General features: G+C 38.6%; 2 protein-coding genes across 5 annotated transcripts; one reads left to right on the top strand and one right to left on the bottom strand.

Moving 5' to 3' along the window:
• Positions 1-64: 64 nt before the first annotated feature.
• Positions 65-2,663, top strand: Psn (presenilin). Its single transcript, XM_070662329.1, has 7 exons — positions 65-307; positions 429-676; positions 752-961; positions 1,107-1,327; positions 1,397-1,666; positions 1,745-1,992; positions 2,071-2,663. Exons 1-7 carry the CDS (start codon positions 176-178, stop codon positions 2,224-2,226), a joined length of 1,485 nt encoding a protein of 494 aa, XP_070518430.1. The 5' UTR covers positions 65-175; the 3' UTR covers positions 2,227-2,663.
• Positions 2,655-16,167, bottom strand: Klp98a (kinesin-like protein 98A). Of its 4 annotated transcripts, none has more exons than XM_070662314.1 (16): positions 15,862-16,167; positions 14,263-14,332; positions 12,245-12,355; positions 11,465-11,581; positions 10,954-11,199; positions 10,519-10,691; positions 9,963-10,368; positions 9,581-9,865; positions 8,996-9,409; positions 8,731-8,928; positions 7,166-7,288; positions 6,781-6,882; positions 6,579-6,716; positions 5,477-6,508; positions 5,142-5,405; positions 2,655-5,011 (listed from the first exon to the last, which is right to left on the bottom strand). In XM_070662314.1, exons 1-16 carry the CDS (start codon positions 15,906-15,908, stop codon positions 4,766-4,768), a joined length of 3,972 nt encoding a protein of 1,323 aa, XP_070518415.1. In that variant the 5' UTR covers positions 15,909-16,167; the 3' UTR covers positions 2,655-4,765. The 4 variants fall into 4 exon arrangements, with proteins under 4 accessions (XP_070518415.1, XP_070518416.1, XP_070518414.1 ...); XM_070662315.1 differs by lacking the exon at positions 15,862-16,167 and adding an exon at positions 14,464-14,810; XM_070662313.1 differs by lacking the exon at positions 15,862-16,167 and having other exon boundaries at positions 14,263-14,811.
• Between the last annotated feature and the right edge of the window lie 502 nt (positions 16,168-16,669).

Raw genomic sequence — 16,669 nt, 5'->3', positions numbered from 1 at the left:
ACGTAGGGGGAAAGATTAATTAAAAATTTTTTTATCGACATATGAGATTGTCGGCTCTGACACGAGCGCAAGCCGAAGGGATAAACTAGTGTCGGGAGCACGGAAGTAACGCGGAACGGGTGCTGTCGAGCAGGCGAGTCCTTCTCCCTTTACGCGGAAATACAGACTTTGATGAATGTCTGAGAGTGACTACGATTCGGCAAACGAGTACACAAGCCTGATGTACGGACACGTCGAGTCCCGTACGGACGACCTGATTCTGGGCAATGAACGTCGAAAGAGCCGTTCCCGAAGTGTCAACGAAGAGGTAAGCTTTATCAGTAAGATCCTCAGATTTTGTGCTTATTAAAAAAAAACTCGGGTAACTACGATCTCTTTCGTGAAGTGAAATTTGGATTGCTATTATCGGGTGTCATTCTTTGTCACAGGTGGAAAATGGAGTGCCGGAGATGCACACCGAACCGCCGGATGCAGTCGTCGTCAGGTCGAATAGACGTGGCGCGTCAAATAGCAGTAATCGAAACAGACTAAGTCACAGTAGAGACGAAGAAGAAGAGGAGCTCAAATATGGGGCGGCGCATGTGATCAAACTTTTTGTCCCTGTCTCGCTATGCATGCTGGTTGTGGTAGCTACTATTAGTTCAGTCAATTTCTACACGACCAAAGGAATGTACTTGTGAGTTTTCTTTTTGCTATAGGGCGGTATACTCATATTGTATGAAATATAAAATAACTGAATAATTTTTTTTAGAGTCTACACTCCATTTCACGAAGACAGTGCCGACACGAGTACCAAAGTCTGGCAAGCGTTTGCCAACTCACTGATTCTTATGAGCGTCATTGTGTTTATGACTGTGATACTTATCACTCTTTATAAATACAGATTTTACAAAGTCATACACGGCTGGCTGATTATAAGCTCTTTGTTGCTACTTTCGATGTTTTCTGTTCTATATTGCGAGTAAGTAAAAAAAAAAAAAAAATTATGCAACCTAATTTTTAAATATTTTATTTATTTAATAATAATTAAAGGAAAGGATAATTAAAGGGAATAATAATTAAAAGAAATAATTAAGGGAAGACTTACTGTGTATTTTTATTTGCAGGCAAGTATTGAAAGCTTATAACATTCCAATGGATTTATTTACATTAGGTATAGTCTTATGGAATTTTGGTGCAGTTGGAATGATTTGTATTCATTGGCAAGGGCCATTGCAGCTTCAACAAGCATATCTGATTTTTATTTCCGCCTTAATGGCACTCGTTTTTATTAAGTATCTACCCGAATGGACAGCGTGGGTTGTGCTTGGTGCTATAAGTATTTGGGGTAAGGTATTTTCAAGACGAGAACGTACTATGAACCATTAGGCAATCTTAAAATCTTCTTAAATTTTAGATTTGATTGCGGTTTTAACGCCGAAAGGCCCACTAAGAATACTCGTCGAAACGGCGCAAGAACGAAACGAATCTATTTTCCCTGCTTTAATATATTCTTCCACTATTTTGTATTCATTTACCGTGACTTACGCTGGATACGTGCAAACGGCTACAATGGCATCTGGAGACACTGCGGCGTCTCCTACACGTAACCAGGAGGACAATCAAACTAATCAAGCGTCAGGTGATGCAGAAGAGGGTTTCACTCCTGAATGGGTAGAAACACACGGTACACAGCATTATATTAATTAAATTTGTAAAGCTAAAGTTTAACAAACCATTAAAATAAATAATTATAATTATATAGATGAACGGGGCACGAGGCGCGCTCAAGAAGTCCGCGAAAGTTCGTCCGCAGCGAGAGAAAACACAAGAGAACGAGAAAGTCGCTCGCGAGAATCGCAAGGACAAACTCCCGCAGTGGCGGTTGCCGAGGAGGAACGTGGAGTTAAGCTCGGTCTCGGGGATTTTATATTTTATAGTGTGCTCGTCGGAAAAGCGTCTAGCTATGGAGACTGGAACACCACGTTAGCTTGTTTCGTCGCTATTCTTATTGTACGTATTTATTGTATGTTTGATAAATGTTAGGATTACTTGGATTTAATTTTTTTAATCCTAAATTTATTTTTACAGGGCCTTTGTTTAACCCTGCTTCTACTGGCGATATTCAAGAAAGCGCTGCCAGCATTACCGATTTCTATCACATTCGGTTTGACGTTTTATTTTGCCACAAGAGTGATTGTTGCGCCGTTTGCCGATAGTTTAGCGAGCGAACAAGTGTTTATTTAAAAATTAAGGTATGACGAGTCATTCTATCATTGAATATAATTTATTGTAAAAATTGAGTATCTCTTGAAAAGATAATGCTCACTTATTTACTCGGATCTCTTGCGTTATCTCAAATTTCTACATTTTTCAAGTTGATCATTTAAATACTATTCACTTTTGTAAATTATTCTGAACAAATCAATACGAAATATTTAAGTACATTAAGACATTGGTCAGAGAATCATGTATCAAGTATGTGTTATGTGTGTGTGCGTATTGCAAAATGCTCAGAAAAGGGAAATATAAATTTCGCGTAACAGGAAAAAATAGAGAACGATGAAGGATATAGCTATTTAGTATTTTTCTATGCGAAGTGAATTCACAACAATTGCGCCTACGTTGCGAGATCAGGCGGCACGTTTCTTTGCAGCGGAACACAAGCGGAAGAATGCGCTGCATTATAACAATTTATTGTACTCCTTCGTTACACGTATGGAACATATAGGTTTTCGTAGATTCATGTATAAAAAAAGCGGATAACGACGGGATGATCGCGGTGAATCGTATGAAATGCGAGGTAATGTCCATTCGAATAAGTAATTACTGCCCCGTTATACACATCTTGATTAGTATTCGCAGTGCGCGCTGAACGGTATCGTTGCTCTGTTCGAGCGTCGAGTTCGCTATCACTAAATATTAATTGTTAGCCAGGATGAATCTGTAGGGGAGTTTCTCGAATCCAGATTACACACAGCCATGGAATAAATATTTTTTTTTTCATACTACCGAAAAGCATATTTATCATACTTGTGACGCTTAGCGTTTTTTTTTTTTCTTTTTTTTATAGATTTCATTTTAATGTATTAAATATAACGTTTTCTCGAAGCTGGAAGTGTTATCTTTCTTTTCACATATCTGAACATTCGATAAGAGTTTAAAGCGAAAAGTCTTGGCTTTGTAATGAACAAGCAATTTTACGTTACTCCAAGAATTTTTGCACGCCAATAAGCTTTTTTTTCTTTTTTAGTAAACTTTAATATTTAATTATATAATCCGATCCAGTTAGATAATGCCGTATTATTTCCCAAAATCGATGATTATTGTTGATCAACTTTGGTTTAGTATTAATATTCAAATAAATGCTAATATTGCATAACAACTCCAACTTTAACAGTGGTCTGTTCATTTCTTGCACTATACATTTATGCACATATACACGCGCGCACATCCACAGACAGACACAAACAGATAGAGTTAGAATAAACACTTTACCGCTACTCCAGATACTTAAAGGCCACAGTGCGAAAAAAATGCACAGAAATATGTGTCCAAAAACGTCTTCTCACTAAGCTAGAGCTTTTTAAAAATAATTATTAAAATAGTAAGTAAAATGAAAAAAATATTTTTGCCATTTTGATTTTCTTTATATTTTAATTAAAATAAAAAAACGGCAATGTTAATTTTTGTTTAAGAACTTGATCTATAACTTGATAAGGAAGAACATTTCTAAACACACGTTTATATGAACTTTTTTCATTATTTGGATCTTCAGAACACGTGCCTGAAATAATGGTAAAAGTTTTTGTTAACAGCCAGAGATAAATCCCGGAAACAAAATAATTTTAACAAAGATATGGTATCTTCTCGCTTGTAACACATCGCTACATTTACAAGCCGACAATTATTCTGCTAATGGAAAGTTCTTTCAGTTCGCTAGTCGATTCGCTACTTTATATTGCGCATACAAAACGCTATTTGACATAAAATAAATACTCTTCGGCTATCGAGTAAACTATGCGAAGTTATGATCACGTTGCTGACGAGTTTATCGCTATTTTCGTCGGTAAATTTACAATAACGTTCGTTTATGCTAGTAAAACGTAACCAGAATTATAATATCAACTATATGACTATATTGAGGGAAGGTACACTTCGTGAATTCTACTGGGCAACTCTACTGGAAAGACATTAGGAAAATATCTGTAAAGAAAAAAATAAATCGCTATGACGCGATATGTTTCGCCTCGTTCTCAGTTTACTATCTCATAAAGAAATATATTACGTTGCTTTCCCGTTAATGTCCCTGCAAATTTATTCGCGCGCACGGGACAGTACCAGTGAAGAACGCTCCTTTCCTTTAAACCAGTCTTACAATCGTTAAGCTTCTGGAAGCATATATTTTTGTAACGACTACGAAGCAGCATGAGCCACTTAACATTTGCAACTTATTACTCACAAATTGTTTGTAATATTCTTATTAAAAGTATCAATAAATTACGAAACGTTTTAGTTTCGGTTTTATAACATTTTTGTAGAATTGATATGTGATGCAAGGTATGTACCGTACGTAACAAATGTTACGAGACTCATTCTGTGCAAATGCCGTTGCTACTCAATTCGCTCAACATCTCTTTTGCTAAAGTTGCTACATTTCATAAAATATAAAAAAAAAGAGAGAAAAAAGAAGCTAATTTATGAATATCTGTCATATTTTCTTACTGATTCAATTCTTTCACTCATTTCTCGGTGTTCGAAAGGATGAGGATTGCACGATAGGACTTTAGCTAGTTCCGTATTTGCCGCTCTCGAACATGCCGCGTCTAAAAAATGGACTGAACTCTAGTAAAGATTGTTTGTTTATGTTGCTAAGATTCCCATTATATTTATATAGAGGTTCGCAATGCGACAGTTCCGAGCAAACTTGAATTAATCGACGTAGGTATTCCTCGAGACGTTTCCGACGTTGCTTCGCTACGACTTCATACTTTGGAAATACTTGGCGTGGGGGAAAGCGTATCGCTGCGACCTGCATTCAAACGATTAAAGTTTCCACGACATAGAACGTTGTTTTATACAAGTGGTTTAAATATATTTTATTTCTAATTAAATTCCTCCATTTTATGCGACACATAAAATAATTTAGTTGCACTACGTACCTTGCTACCGTATTTTTGCCGCATTGATATATACAATTCTCGGAATCTCCTGTATCTACGTAGCAATGTCCAGCTGTCGTCTTGCGCTACAACTCGTACCTCGTATTCGTAGTGGCTGGACGCCCCGGCTCCGCGTATCACGTACGACGGCACGCTGACAATCATATTAATCACACAGTCACCGTCGTTCGCTATCAACGACGGTAAGGATCTCGTAATCGTCAAGGAATACGGACTGCTTAAGCGATCGCCGTGATTCTGACTCTGCAAAGAACGTATCTGCGTTAAAGTTTTATCGAAAGTTTTATTGAAAAGAAAGACTGCCGATTACTTACCGTCAAGTAAACTGTCGAGTAGCCCCGACTGGATGATCTTTTAGATGCTAACGACTCCGACAAAGTTTCTTGATCGTTAGTGTTAGGCCTGTTATTCCTGAAAAGTTGAGATCTGGTTTGCGCTACCGTTAACAGAATAGCGGAGCTATTATTCGTAGGTTCTACAGCACTACTGTAAGCATTTGGTTCATTCTGTACATAGTTTTCGGTTTTGTTGTCGACAAGTGTGTCGTCGTGGGCATCGCCGTCGCCGTCGCCGTCGCCGCCGCACTGGAGTCGCTTCGTAGAATAAGTTTTTCTTTCGTCTTCCAATAAAGAAACTTCCAATTCGATCTGTTGCCTCTGCAGATCCTGCAGTATCATTATCTGTCGATTGAGATCATCCTTCGACGGTATACCGGTGTCCAAGCATCTCATCACCATCATACGTTGACGCGCAATTCTTTGGTTCAGTCTTTTCATCGCCGGGTTCTGCTGTATTGGCGATTCCAACGTATCCTGGAGCATATTTTCTGGGATGATGGATATCATAGGTGGTGCTTTTCCTTCTTCGTCGCTCACCAGTTCCATGGAAATGGCTTTATTCACGTTCGCCGCATTTTTAGGCTCTATTTTAATTGAGCTCCTTTCGTCTTGGCTATCTCGTTCTTCGTTTCCGGATTCGCTCTTCGTTAGATCGCTTATACGCATCGTGTCGGCGTCCTCGAAGGCCGTACGAAGTTCCGGAGAGTCGGCTGCTGCCGTGTGAAATGTTTCCATGGTATCGGAGCTCGGTATACTTTGCGGCAATAAATTTAATTCCGAGACGATTTGATATTTTCTATTATTCGCTTCCTGAAAGGATCTAGAGTTGCAACTAAAAGCCGTCTCGTCGCAGTCGTTTGACGAACCACTGTCGTCCAGAAACGCGGGCGTGGCGCGTTTCAAATCCAACGATAAACTCTGTTTGCGCCGTACTATTTCTTGAAGCTGTTCTTGAGTTCGCTTTGCCAGGATCAATTTTTTGTCCGACACTCCTTCACAACCTCCCAGCTAAAATATAAAATTCATATAAATAAAGAATTGTTTTATATAATATTAATATTTTATGTATACTACATACTTCCGCTCTGAATATCTGTTTCTGCCTCTTCGCGATTTCCATTAGTTCCTCTTCCATTTTATCCACCTTATTCTGATGTTCGTTAAGAGATTTGACTTTGCTCTGTAGCTCGTTCTCTAGAGCGGCTAGTTCTTTCTTCTATTTAAGATTACATTTTTATAAGAAAGTAAGTTAAGCTTAGAAGAGTATTAAACCTACTTACGTGGTGATTTACTAATTCTCTAACACTGTCAATGCATTTTTCGTCGTTGACACTGGACCAGGAATCGGGCAGACTGTTGTCACTCCCGGTACCGTTATCAGTCTGAAATGCATATTCCGTTTTATTCACTTTCTACAAAATTATATGAAAATTACTAAAAGAAAAAAAAGAAAAGAAGTCCGACCTTCTATATTCATACATGATTTTGTAATTCGGAATAGTTCGCTTCCACCGTTTTTATTTAATAATAAAGAAATTCTCTTATTATTTGCAGTATTATAAAAATAATTTAAATATATTGTGATGTATTCGTCACATTGTTTGTGATAATATGCGTGCGTATTACAGACACGAGTCGATTGATTCCTCGCTTTATAATTCTTACCTTTTCCCATCGACGTTGATAAGTTTGAACACGTTCCTGACTATTGACGAGCTCTTGCAATTGTCGATGCTTGGACTGCAATAATGTGCGCAGATAGGCGACTTCCCTACATATACTTTCTACCTGGTACCACACACACACACACCGATGCGTTAACAAAAGAGATAATCAACAAAAAATAATTCAAAATTAAATATTAATAATTCGCCATGATATCGTTGCGCATATAAAGAAAAAAAAACTCAATAATTGATTACAATCAACCAATTACAAAATACCAATGACGAAATGATGATTCACAATGAATGAGAAACAAATACAATGCTTGTGCTTTTTGTAAATGTAAGAAAATACTTTTTGGACTATATGGCAAGATTGTAAAATAGATTTTAACCGTATCATTAATATTAACGCTTAATTCTTAATTAAACTTGATTCCTGTGCATGTTTTTAGTAAATAAATAATTAAAAGTATAAATAAATTATACAAAATAGTGAAAAATAAATTGTCTAAAGAGCGAGTGTAATCCTGCGATGCATTACCCCGAGAAAATGATAAATTCTTGCCATTCTATTAATTAATACTTGGAATAGTGCATCATGCGGACAAATTTCGAGGTGCGACGACATTGAGTTAATGAGAAATTGGGTTTGTTAATCGGGAGTATTAAATTGATCGAATGCATACTCTTAAAAATTATGTGAGAAACAGAGAAAAAATAGTGAAAGTGCGTGCAAGTACTTCGTGGAGGATTAAACGCCAATTTTTATACGAAAAATTTATTAAACAACAATATATATAGATATATATATATAGTATATATATCAGTATAACAATAATTAGTGCCTCTGTATCTTTGTATCTCGCATAACAAACCCATAAACGTATTTCTATACAAACAAAGCCCAAGATATGTACATACTTCACTTTTAACATTCTTACTAGATACTTAAATATACAACATTCCAAGGAATGCCATCTGTCCGGCAATATCTCTTCAGCACTAGCACCTTTTAATGATCAGCAGCTTATTTATATATATTAACGCAATTTTAAACATAAACAATTTGTAAATATTAATATGTTACTTGTAAATATACGCAATATACTTGAGGATTCTTGAGGCCGGAGAGGAATCAAGATAATCTCATATAGATAATCTCATGATTAGCGAACACAAATATTCATCGCAAATGACAATAAAAAAAATTTGTCATAGAAGAATATACATATTGATAGGCCTGGATCTAAACATTGATAGACAGTATTGTGTATCTTAATCACAAGAATTTTGGTCTGTATCGAAAGATTATTTTGCAAACGTTCGTTTGCGTAAGTCGGGACACTCGCAAATAGTTCATCCACGAATTCGTGGCAAAATTCTCGCAACGACGCGTGTAAGAGCGAAAGTTTATCACATATTTAACGGACAAACGTGCGAGTAGATGATGATGTTGCCAGACAAGCAAATAAGGACACCGATAGCAACAAGGACGAGGTAGAATTGGTACTTAATTGAGATTACATTCAAGTCCGGAGACGGAGGCGCGTCCGTGTCACTTACTTGCGTCATTTCGTCCCGTCGTTCTTGCTCCAAGATATGCCGGCGTGCACGTAGCTCGCGCTGACGCGATTCCAGGGCTGCAATCGCGTCCGCCCATTCTTTCCATTGTGCACCCCATTCGCGCTCCAGCTCACGTTGGGCTCCTTCCAGCGCTTCCCTTCTAGCGGCCCATCTCTCTTCGCGCTCTTCTTGTTCTCTCTGTAAAAAATATTTTATTAGACGAAACTTTAACGAGAAAAGCGTGTAAATTACGTTATCCACGGACCTTAAAATCTTCTTTTTCCTTTAAAAGTGCGGCTTTTTGTTGTTCCAATTCCTCGACCGTTCTAAGATCCTCGCTCGAATTTAAGAGATTGTCGCTCGAGCAAGATGCGTGTAAATCAGAAACGCTCCAACTCAAAAGCGACAATCTCGACAGGTTGACAACTGTTGATTGCAGATTGCCATTGCCCGAGCCGCCTTCCTTCCGGAGTTTTGCTGCCTCGGCAGGGTCATTATATCGGAACATGTTGTTTCTACCCAATAGAATGATACAGCCTTGCGATAATCTTGCCGGTTTATCTATCTGAGCACTATTGATCCAGCAATGCGGTGAGAGCGGATGTAGCGTCGCCACACCGCTATCTAGTTCGACTACGCAGTGTTCCGGTTCCACATCCGCACCAGTTAGCACAATGTCCTGCATTACAATAAATGTTTTTAAATTCATTGACACGTTAATAATTATTTAAAGCTTGACTTAAGTTTTTTTGTTAAAGTGATTAATAGTTATACATTGGGGATATAATTTCTGTTAAATATTTATAATTTTTTAATATTTATTATATTAATCCTTATTTTATATTATTACCTGAACAATGGGAGCTTCTTCTGTGCCGACTAGCGTCTTTCCTTCTTTCAAGTGATACAATGTAACACCTGTACTTAGTAGATCGTCATCGATACCGACTAAATGCGGCATTTCCGAATCAAGAACAACCCCGACTCCGCTTTTTCGTAATCCCAACGCTTTTTGTTCTTGCAGAATCTGTTGCGTTTCTCGCCATTTTTCAGTCCATTCCTCGGTCAGTACCTTTTCTTGCTCTTGCTTTTCTTGGATTTGAGCCAGTAACACTTGTGGCGGCTTTTCCACACTCTACAAGTAATAAGTAAATTAATATATGTTCTAAAATAATGAAATAACGATAAAGAATTAAAAAAAAACTTTTCCCGATTTATTTAGAAATACTCACCATATTTTTGTCGATAAGAGACTTCAATTTTTCTATTTCTGCCCTAAGTTCTCTGATGAGTTTCACGTTCGCGTCTTCGTTGATAGTCGGTTTATTGATAATGTTTTTCGCACGATTGGCGTATCTAAGAGTACTGAGAGTATCGTTGTAATTACATTCTGCCGGACTGATAGTTGCTATCATGATGGTCTTGGAATTGCCGCCCAATGAATCTTTGAGCAACCACGTGAGTACGCTGTCGCGATAAGGGATAAACGTGTTTCGCTTCGAGGCGGATCCGTCACCGCTGGCGGAACTGAGCTCAGAGAGCGTGGATATCACAGTGCCTAAAGTCACCAATGACTTGTTGATATGCGCGCCTTCCTTTAGTCGTTGACCCGTTGCTCCACTTGCGTTCGCCCGCTCACTAAAAAAACCAAAAAAAAATATTTGAACTCTAAAAATCGTATAAATACTAGTCGCAGAATTCTTGTTTTATTTATTTTCTCTCATTTATGCTGATAAACTAATTAAAAAATAACTCGATTAGTAAATAAGTTTTTTTTTTCAGGACTACCTTCCAGCCAAGTCGACAAGGTGCACCTTGGAAACAGTTTCCGAAGGCATATTGCCTTCTGAAAAGCCGGCCTGTACGAAAGTGATTGTAAAAATCGCATGGCTTCTGCTACTCACGTCGTTCATTTTTGTGCTGGCTGTAGTTCTGTGCGTATTACCTCTTACCATACATTCCTAGAAAAAAATTATTCGTTTGAAATTCAATTATTAATGACACACAAAAAAAACGTACTATTGTACGTTATAAAAAATAATGCACAAGATTTTATACATTAAAAAAGTTTTTTAATTATATTTACAAAATAACATATTTATATTTTAAATTATAACGCACTGAAAGAATTTATATGTACAATTCTTTGTGCTGTTGCTATTTAGACAAGAATAAAATATGTAAGAAGCGGGTAGATTAAGTTATTATTTCGTTCGTTCTTACCTGAATATCTGAGTAATCATAGACAAGATGACATGATAAATCTTGGACATATGGCCCTCCCGTGGGGTGCTCTCGTACCCGTAAGGAATGGGATTGGCTTTGATCCAGTCTAAGCAGATCTCTCACTCTTTCGTTATAGATTTCTAGGAAAGATACTTCCGTTCTGTATGACGCCCCGCTTTCCTTTCCAGCTGCCATTCTAGCGAAAAGCGTCTTGCAAATTCGTGGTATCAATCCCTGAGATTCCTACGATATAATTTGCACTTAAAATTATTAAATTACAAAAATGAAGAAAAGAAATGACATAAAAATCAATGCGTTGTTTTGAAAAAAATTCCCATAGTTGGCAGTAATATAGAATTTAATTTTTCTCGTTAATTCATTTTCCTCTCTTTTATCTCTTTAAATTGTACTCTTATTGAATATTGACGTCCTTTTTCTATTCAGAGTAAATGAGACCGGATCGGAAAAAGAGACGGCGCCTTTTTGAGAAATTAGATTATCATATTACCGGCGTGCCCATCATCGTAAAGGTCTTCCCGGATCCTGTCTGGCCATAGGCAAAAACGCAGGCATTGTAACCCTCGAAGGCACTTTCTATTACATCCGTACCAAGATCGTAGAATACCTGGAGGGAAAAACAATTGAATTAGGATCTTTTCCAATCATTCGAAAGTGCGAGAGGAGACGCTTCGCTTTAATGGCCCTCGGAAATGAAGCAAATGTCATTAGCCTCGCGTTATCCTTCAATGTAACGTGCCATGTATTTTACATAATAGTATCTAATTAGGTCACAGTAATACCGACTTTAACCGTAAACTCGAGGCGATTACTACGATGATCCCGTATTGTACGTCTCGCGTAATGACGAGACAATTCCGTTTGATTACGCTTCGACAATTTTCTTTCATTCATTACGAATGTTTGCTGGAAATACGATAAACCTTAAAGTGTCCGTTACATCAGGCAGCTATCAATTATATCCTCGGCGATATCAATTACTCTCGTAATTTTGCAGCGCTCGATATCGCAATTTCTTTCTCTCTCCTCTCTCAACTCTTTCGCCGGGTCTTTTTTTTTTCTCTTGTAATTCGTTACCGTCGCAATCAAGTTAATTATAACTGTGCAAGCGTGAAACGATCAGATTCATCTTTCCGTGTATAGTTATCGCAAGTTCTTTTTTTTTACGCGTTTGTTTTAAGGTCAATAGCTTACGTTATCGATTACGAAATTTTCAAGCGAATAACTCGAATGATTATTTTTATCATAATAGATTGTATTATGTACGAACCTCTTCCTGGGAAGCATAGTTCTCGTCGTTCGAATCGAAGGACCAATACGAATGATCGAACGTGAAATCTTTGTACTTCCCCCGGTCGATATCTCTGCAGCTATCCGGTGTCTGTAAATAGTAAATGATAATCATTATTTCAACGTCGTAATGCACGTTTTATCGGAATCGTGTCAAAGTTCAATTACCGTTAGACAACTCTAATTTATATACACTTACTTTAACGTATGTAAATTATAATATAAATTAATTATAAAAATGATATACGGATAAACATTTTTTTTACTGTATAATTAAGTCTTAATATTATTAAAATGTTACTAACTGGCATTTAAATCATTTGGCTCGTATATGTTTAGGTGAAATTGCTACATACGATAATTATACGGAACACATTCTGATGTTGATCTCTACGTAACTGATAAAACATCGGTGGGAACATCGCGCTGCATTATGCAAGAAAGCGAGTGGAAGATAATAAAAAAGAAAAAAAAATATAAGAGTAAAACGGTTTTCAGGTCAATCTCGCTTTTACGACTTTGCATGTGCACACCTCGTATTTGTGCAAAAACATGCTAGCGATTTTAAGACAGCGTATTAATTTGCATACTCGCAAATACGTTAGCGAGCTTCAAAAATTTCATTCGCCACAGTTCGAAGCGAAGTTCGAAAATCGTTCACTAATTCGTTCTATAAATATTCGCTCGTTATCAATTCCAACTTGTTATTTATAAAAAGTGCAGTGATTAATATATGTTGAAAATATTATTTATAAAATTATCTTAGCTTATAAAATAATTCGGTTAATTCTATTTTTAATAGCGCTTTGCTATTCGGCCAAGGTTACATTTTATTCGCGCCGGTCGGAAATCTTTATTGTTGAGCGATCCTACTTCGACGGAATTGGCCTTCTCTCTTGATTAGAAAGAGAGACCGTACGGTTAAGGTTTAATTGAACGCGGATAAAATGTAGATTATACAACGCCCGTATCGGTAATTGCGTTCGCGATTGCGTGGCCTCAATCGTCAAGCAAGAATTGCTGGCTGCTGTGGTCCAGCCGCGATTTTTTTACTTTCTCCTCAACACATGCCTCGTTACTTTTCAGGACGGAGATTCACGCAGATAACTGGAGATTCAGCGATGTACCGTTTCGAGACTCTCCGTTTCGTTGAGTAACAATTTATTCTTACACGTATTAAAGAAAACTTGAATAAATAATTACACCGTTAAAACTCTTTCTCCTTTTTACCGTTTACCGTATACTTTATAAACTTTAATTTTATCACGTAAAGAATTGAAGTTGATTCATATTCTAAATTTATTTAGAAAAGATTTTTTTTTTTAATTATCTGCGATATTTCTCGACTCGATAATTGTTGAAATCTTTAATACCGAAAATTTTCTTTAAAAAATAGACGTTATTCTTAAAATATCTTTATAAGATCAACATCGACAATTCGTATAATTGTTTGTTGAAATTCACGTCTAACGTCCTTGCGATATCGTGGAAAAATTTGAGCCTATCGCGAGACGCCGAACTTGTGATCCGCTTAGCTAAGGCTTTACGGCGTTTTAGAGAACATGTATAAGAGCAGACGTGTGATATAATCGTTCGTTACGTCATGAACAAGACCTTCAATCTATAAACATAAGAGCCAAAACGCAAATATGCGACAACCACTTTTCGCACCGATGCGTGGTCTCTCGCACAACAGGTTGCTACTATTCACCTACGCATTACAGACTATCTATAACTCAAGTTTGCAATGGAACCATTAGCGTGATACCATATTCTACGCAATAAAAAAATTAAAAAATAAAAAAAAAAAATTATATCTATGACATTCGAAGATTTATCTTGACTGGAGATGACGATAACAATTTTTTTTCTACAACGACGTCGCGATAATCCAATCCAGTTGCTTGAAAAGGTTGCAACTCAACGTAATGTATCAGCAGGTGCGACTCATCTCGACCTGGGCGGACGGAAGTGACGCACGCTTGCGAAACGGCTCACCTTGGTGCTGAAGATCCGCGTCTTCTTGCCGTTCATCTGCACGATCAGTTTCTCGTTCATCGCAACTTCTCTGCAAACCAACAAGCACGGTTTTATTATTTTGGCATCAGCTTCGCGTAACGTTACGGTAAACATTACGGCGACCGAATTCAGAAGTCGTACGAGAGAGACGCGCGCGGTTCGTTGGTCCGTAATGCATACCAGTCGATATCACGGTGACACAATTGTGTCAGGTGCTGTCAATAACTGTTCGGCAACAACGGCTGAATTGGATCCGCTGTCACTTATCAAACCATTTTATTTCCCATTCAGCAAAATTATTGAATCCGCCGCTTTCAAAAAGGATGCCGCACCGAGATCTTTATCCCCTCAAAGAAATATCGCATCCGAACGTTAATACAATTATATGGAAATGTTGTTAAATTGCCGTTTAATATTACTTGTCTGAGAAATAGAATTACTAGCTCTTTCGAGATCTCAGCAGCGATTACTAAAGTTTACCTTAATCATAAATATTCCATCGAAATAAAATTCTTTTTAAAACTAAGAATATTAATTTGAAAATTAAGATGGTCCACGCGAGGATTTTAATCTCTCATTTTTCATTCAAGTAATTTAGTTCATTTATTTCAAATGTAATAAATTAAAACGGAGAGAATCTAAAAATTAAGATGAAATAAAACTTGTCTATAAAAGAAGGGCTTGAATATCCCAAATACTTGCAATTGAGATAAAGTAAACTGGAACAAGAGTAAAAATGTTTTTCTACACGCGGAAGTGAATCGTTACTCGTCTTCTTTCGTTTTTAATTTGTTTTTCTTTTTTTTACACCAGCCGTAAAGTATGGAAAAGGCGTTGAATCATTCTAACGATGACGAATCCATTCTCAATTGCATTCACCACGCGCGTGCACCATCCTTTGTATTCAATAACATTGCGTCAATGATTCCGACGTCGATTAATATCCATGTCAACGATAACGTGAAGAAACGTCGTCCACGAGATGTTGCTGACCGCAAAATAATTGCGTAATAGTATCGACTGGCAGCAGTGCGAACTGCAAGGGAATCTAGGATACGTCCGCAGGAAACGGTTTCGGAAACTGGAACGTTCTTCCTCGAGCATTATCGAGGACGTCACGTCGAAATTCGGGTGCAGCGATGCGCGCTGGATGCCACGCGTCGTTTTCCTAAAATTGACGTGCAAACATACGTCATTTATTATACATCGCCCGCTGAGGATTCGTATTAGCCTTGATCGATTAATTTCTTACGTCCGCGTGAATATTTCCTCAGGTAATTTTTCTACGCGACGCATCCTGCGCGTATCGAGGCACACGTTGGTGATTCTAGCTCGTTCCAGCCGCACGTCGGTGCAATCGGACTGAAACAGAGAGAGGAGGAGAGCGAGACGGAGAAGCGATTTTGTGACTAGTGGAGGGACGGGCGGTTTCAGCGACGTAATTGTCGAGGCAAGGACGAGGAATCTTACGGTAGGATATTACGACCGACGTCGTCTAGATGGCCTAGATGGGGGCTAGGCGACTATCTTTTGTTTCGACGCGTCTCTCTTGTCACCAGTTGCACGGCACACACGCACCTTTTGTTGAAGGGACGAACCCTTACGGCCACCTTCACCGATGCCATGGTCTCGCGGGAAGGAGCGCATCGGGCTCGCGACGAGGATACGTGAAGTGCGATCGGCGCCGCCACCAGCGTTGCTCGCGGCGACGAGGCGTGAAGTTGGCGCCGCGAGGCGTCCTCGACGGCGCGCGGGAGTCGCGACGACGCGGCGGGTCGGCGTAGCGTGGCCTACGGAAGACGGCGTCTTCGACGAGCCTCGAGCGCGCCCGGCTGCGGCAGCATCGTCGGCGATCTTCCTCCTTTACAATCGTGAACCCACGGACTACCGCGAGCGACTGCTCGACTCCGTCGCTGGTCACTACGCCGAGGTAAACCAAGCGAAACAGGCGACGTGGCTGCGCAAGCGTGAACTACCGCGCAACTCGATCGCGGCCGTCAGCTCGCTCGAAAGACCGTCGTAAGGTGAGCCATAAAAGATATTCAAATTAATACCGAACATATTGAAAAGAGAAACACATGAAAATCACGAGTGTGTCAAGGAAAATGTACATACGTGTACTTAAATCAGTGCACGAAACGCTAAAGTAATGTCTTCTAGATGAAAGAGAGCTTAGGTTGAATTAGTAACGATATATTCAACTTATCTGCATGCTGTAGAATTTCTAACGAGTCGACGCCGCAAATGGGACACTTGAAGACGGAAAAGAGCATCGGATGCCGGTTCCGGGAAACGGATTCGCGTCTTCGAGAGGTTTTTGCATACGTGACGCAATGACGTCATCAGCGGCCGTTTGAAGTTAGCAGTGCTAGCACGAGCGCCACCG

Source organism: Cardiocondyla obscurior, linkage group LG10 (genome assembly GCF_019399895.1).
Source record: "Cardiocondyla obscurior isolate alpha-2009 linkage group LG10, Cobs3.1, whole genome shotgun sequence".
NCBI classification, from domain to species: domain Eukaryota; kingdom Metazoa; phylum Arthropoda; class Insecta; order Hymenoptera; family Formicidae; genus Cardiocondyla; species Cardiocondyla obscurior.
The sequence above is the reverse complement of the archived record's forward strand: the minus strand, read 5'-3'. Positions and strand labels throughout refer to the sequence as shown.

Excerpts from the sequence above, each read along its gene's own strand:
- Klp98a (XM_070662313.1), bottom strand. The coding sequence starts at position 14,397 with ATGTTTACCGTAACGTTACGCGAAGCTGATGCCAAAATAATAAAACCG. Across the intron at positions 10,692-10,953 it reads ATGATTACTCAGATATTCAG|GAATGTATGGTAAGAGGTAA; the intron begins GTAAGAACGAAC and ends ATTTTTTTCTAG. Across the intron at positions 6,717-6,780 it reads GAGAATTAGTAAATCACCAC|AAGAAAGAACTAGCCGCTCT; the intron begins GTAAGTAGGTTT and ends AATCTTAAATAG.
- Psn (XM_070662329.1), top strand. The coding sequence starts at position 176 with ATGTCTGAGAGTGACTACGATTCGGCAAACGAGTACACAAGCCTGATG. Across the intron at positions 962-1,106 it reads TTTTCTGTTCTATATTGCGA|GCAAGTATTGAAAGCTTATA; the intron begins GTAAGTAAAAAA and ends TTTTATTTGCAG. Across the intron at positions 1,328-1,396 it reads TGGTGCTATAAGTATTTGGG|ATTTGATTGCGGTTTTAACG; the intron begins GTAAGGTATTTT and ends CTTAAATTTTAG.